A 1,888-nucleotide genomic window follows, 5' to 3' on the forward strand; every position below is an offset into this window, starting at 1 on the left:
CTGTGCCGGGGGGCTCCGTGTCCCATCTGTGCCGGGGGGCTCCGTGTCCCATCCCGGCATCGGCTGTTCCCAGGGGCTCCCCACCTGCCCCAGGACCACCCACCCACAGCTGCCCCTCCCCGCAGGCCCTGGTGAAGGAGGCGAACGCCCACGGGGAGAAGCTGGGCGGGCTGGAGGCCGTGGCCGCGCGCCTGAAGGATTTCAGCAGGAAGCAGGACGGGGCCGTCATCCAGAACCTGGTGCTGGCGGCGCGGGAGCGCCTGGGCAAGGTGCTGCAGAGGGCAGCTGAGAGGGGGGCAGCGCTGGAGGAGGCACGAAAGCGCAGCAAACAGGTACTGTGAACGTGGCCCGCTGCCCTCAGGGGTTGGGGAGGGGGCTCTGCCCCTCGGTTTGCTTTGGACAAGGGCCTGGAGTGCCAGGACAAGGGGGAATGGCTTCCCACTGCCAGAGGGCAGGGTTAGATGGGATACTGGGAGGGAATCCTTGGCTGCGAGGGTGGGAAGGCCCTGGCACAGGTTGCCCAGAGAAGCTGTGGCTGCCCCATCCCTGCAAGTGTCCAAGGCCAGGTTGAACGGGGCTTGGAGCAACCTGGGCTAGTGGGAGGTGTCCCTGCCCATGGCCAGGGGTGGCACTGGATAAGCTTTAAGGTCCTACCAACCCAAACCATCCTGGGTCTGATGATTCCATGACACAGGTCCTGCTGGGAGCAGGCTCTGGTGCTGTCACCGTGCTGTGCTGGCCCATGGTTTGCCCCGAAGCGGTGCCAGGGCTGTGCCACTCCCTCGTGTGGCTCCGTGGCTCCTGCCTGGGTTGCCCCGGCCATGCTTTGCCCCCGCAGCCCCCCCGCAGCCCTCCCCAAACCATCCCTCCTTGCAGTTCAGCGAGTCCCGGCGGCTGCTCCTGGACTGGATGGACGAGGTGGAGCAGAGCCTGGAGGAGCCGCAGGACGCTCCCACCAGCCAGGAGGAGATCAAGTGCCAGCTGGCTGAGCACAAGGTGAGGCCGCCCTGCTCCCAGGCACAAAGGGCTCCCAGGAGGGCTGTGGGGAGCAGAGCTGGGGGGCTGGGGGCTCCAGAGGGGGGATCCCGAGTGCTCTGGAGGGAGATGGGGGGGGCGGGGGGGTCGGACACCTTCCCAGGGCTATTCTGGGAAGTGAGGAGACCCGGGAGGGCTGAGGGATGTCGGCACCCCAACCCCCCGCAGCACTGGGGGAGCAGGGGGAGCCTCCCCGAGCTGGGGGACTCAGCACCCGCCCGTGGCCCCCCAGGCGTTCCAGAAGGTGCTGCGGGCGAAGCGTCCGGTGTACGAGGCGACCCTGCGGAGCGGGCGGGCACTGCGGGAGGGGGCCCGGCTCCCCCAGGACCTGCAGCCGCTGGAGGAGCTGCTGGGGGAGCTCAAGGAGCGCTGGGATGCGCTGTGCAGCCGTGCCGCGGAGAGGTGGGAACGGGACGGGGACGGGGATGGCTTGGAGTGGGCGTGGGATGGGGAAGGGCTTGGGATGCGGGTGGGGTGGGATGGGAATGGCACGGGATGGAATGGGACGGCACTGCCTGTTCTCTGCTCGCTCTGGGTGTCCCAGGCAAGAACGTGGCACTGCCCTTCCTCCCTGAGCATCCCACTCCCTGCTCTGGGACCCCCACACCCAGCACTGCTGGCGCTGGGGTGCAGCCAGGCCCTGTCCCATAAGGGCACTGCCAGGGCATGTCCCTGCCCCTAATGGTGCTCCCAGTACTTGTCTTTGTCCATAGCGGCGCTGCCAGGGCCTGTCTGTTTCCATAATGGCACTGCCAGGACCGTTCCCTGTCCATAATGGCACTGCCAGGACCGTTCCCTGTCCATAATGGCACTGCCAGGACCGTTCCCTGTCCATAATGGCACTGCCAGGACC

General features: G+C 67.6%; 1 protein-coding gene across 1 annotated transcript in view; it reads left to right on the forward strand.

Annotated features, from left to right (window-relative positions):
• LOC108509217 (dystonin-like) overlaps window positions 1–1,888 on the forward strand; it is a 37,956-nt gene that overhangs the window by 20,496 nt on the left and 15,572 nt on the right. The window contains exons 23-25 of the mRNA XM_017838548.1: window positions 126–332; window positions 877–996; window positions 1,268–1,437. Of these exons, the coding sequence (XP_017694037.1) occupies window positions 126–332; window positions 877–996; window positions 1,268–1,437 (497 nt within the window). The remainder of the gene's footprint in view (window positions 1–125; window positions 333–876; window positions 997–1,267; window positions 1,438–1,888) is intronic.

The sequence above is a fragment of the Lepidothrix coronata genome, unplaced genomic scaffold, assembly GCF_001604755.1.
Source record: "Lepidothrix coronata isolate B3197 unplaced genomic scaffold, Lepidothrix_coronata-1.0 Scaffold345, whole genome shotgun sequence".
In the NCBI taxonomy this organism is placed as follows: Eukaryota; Metazoa; Chordata; class Aves; order Passeriformes; family Pipridae; genus Lepidothrix; species Lepidothrix coronata.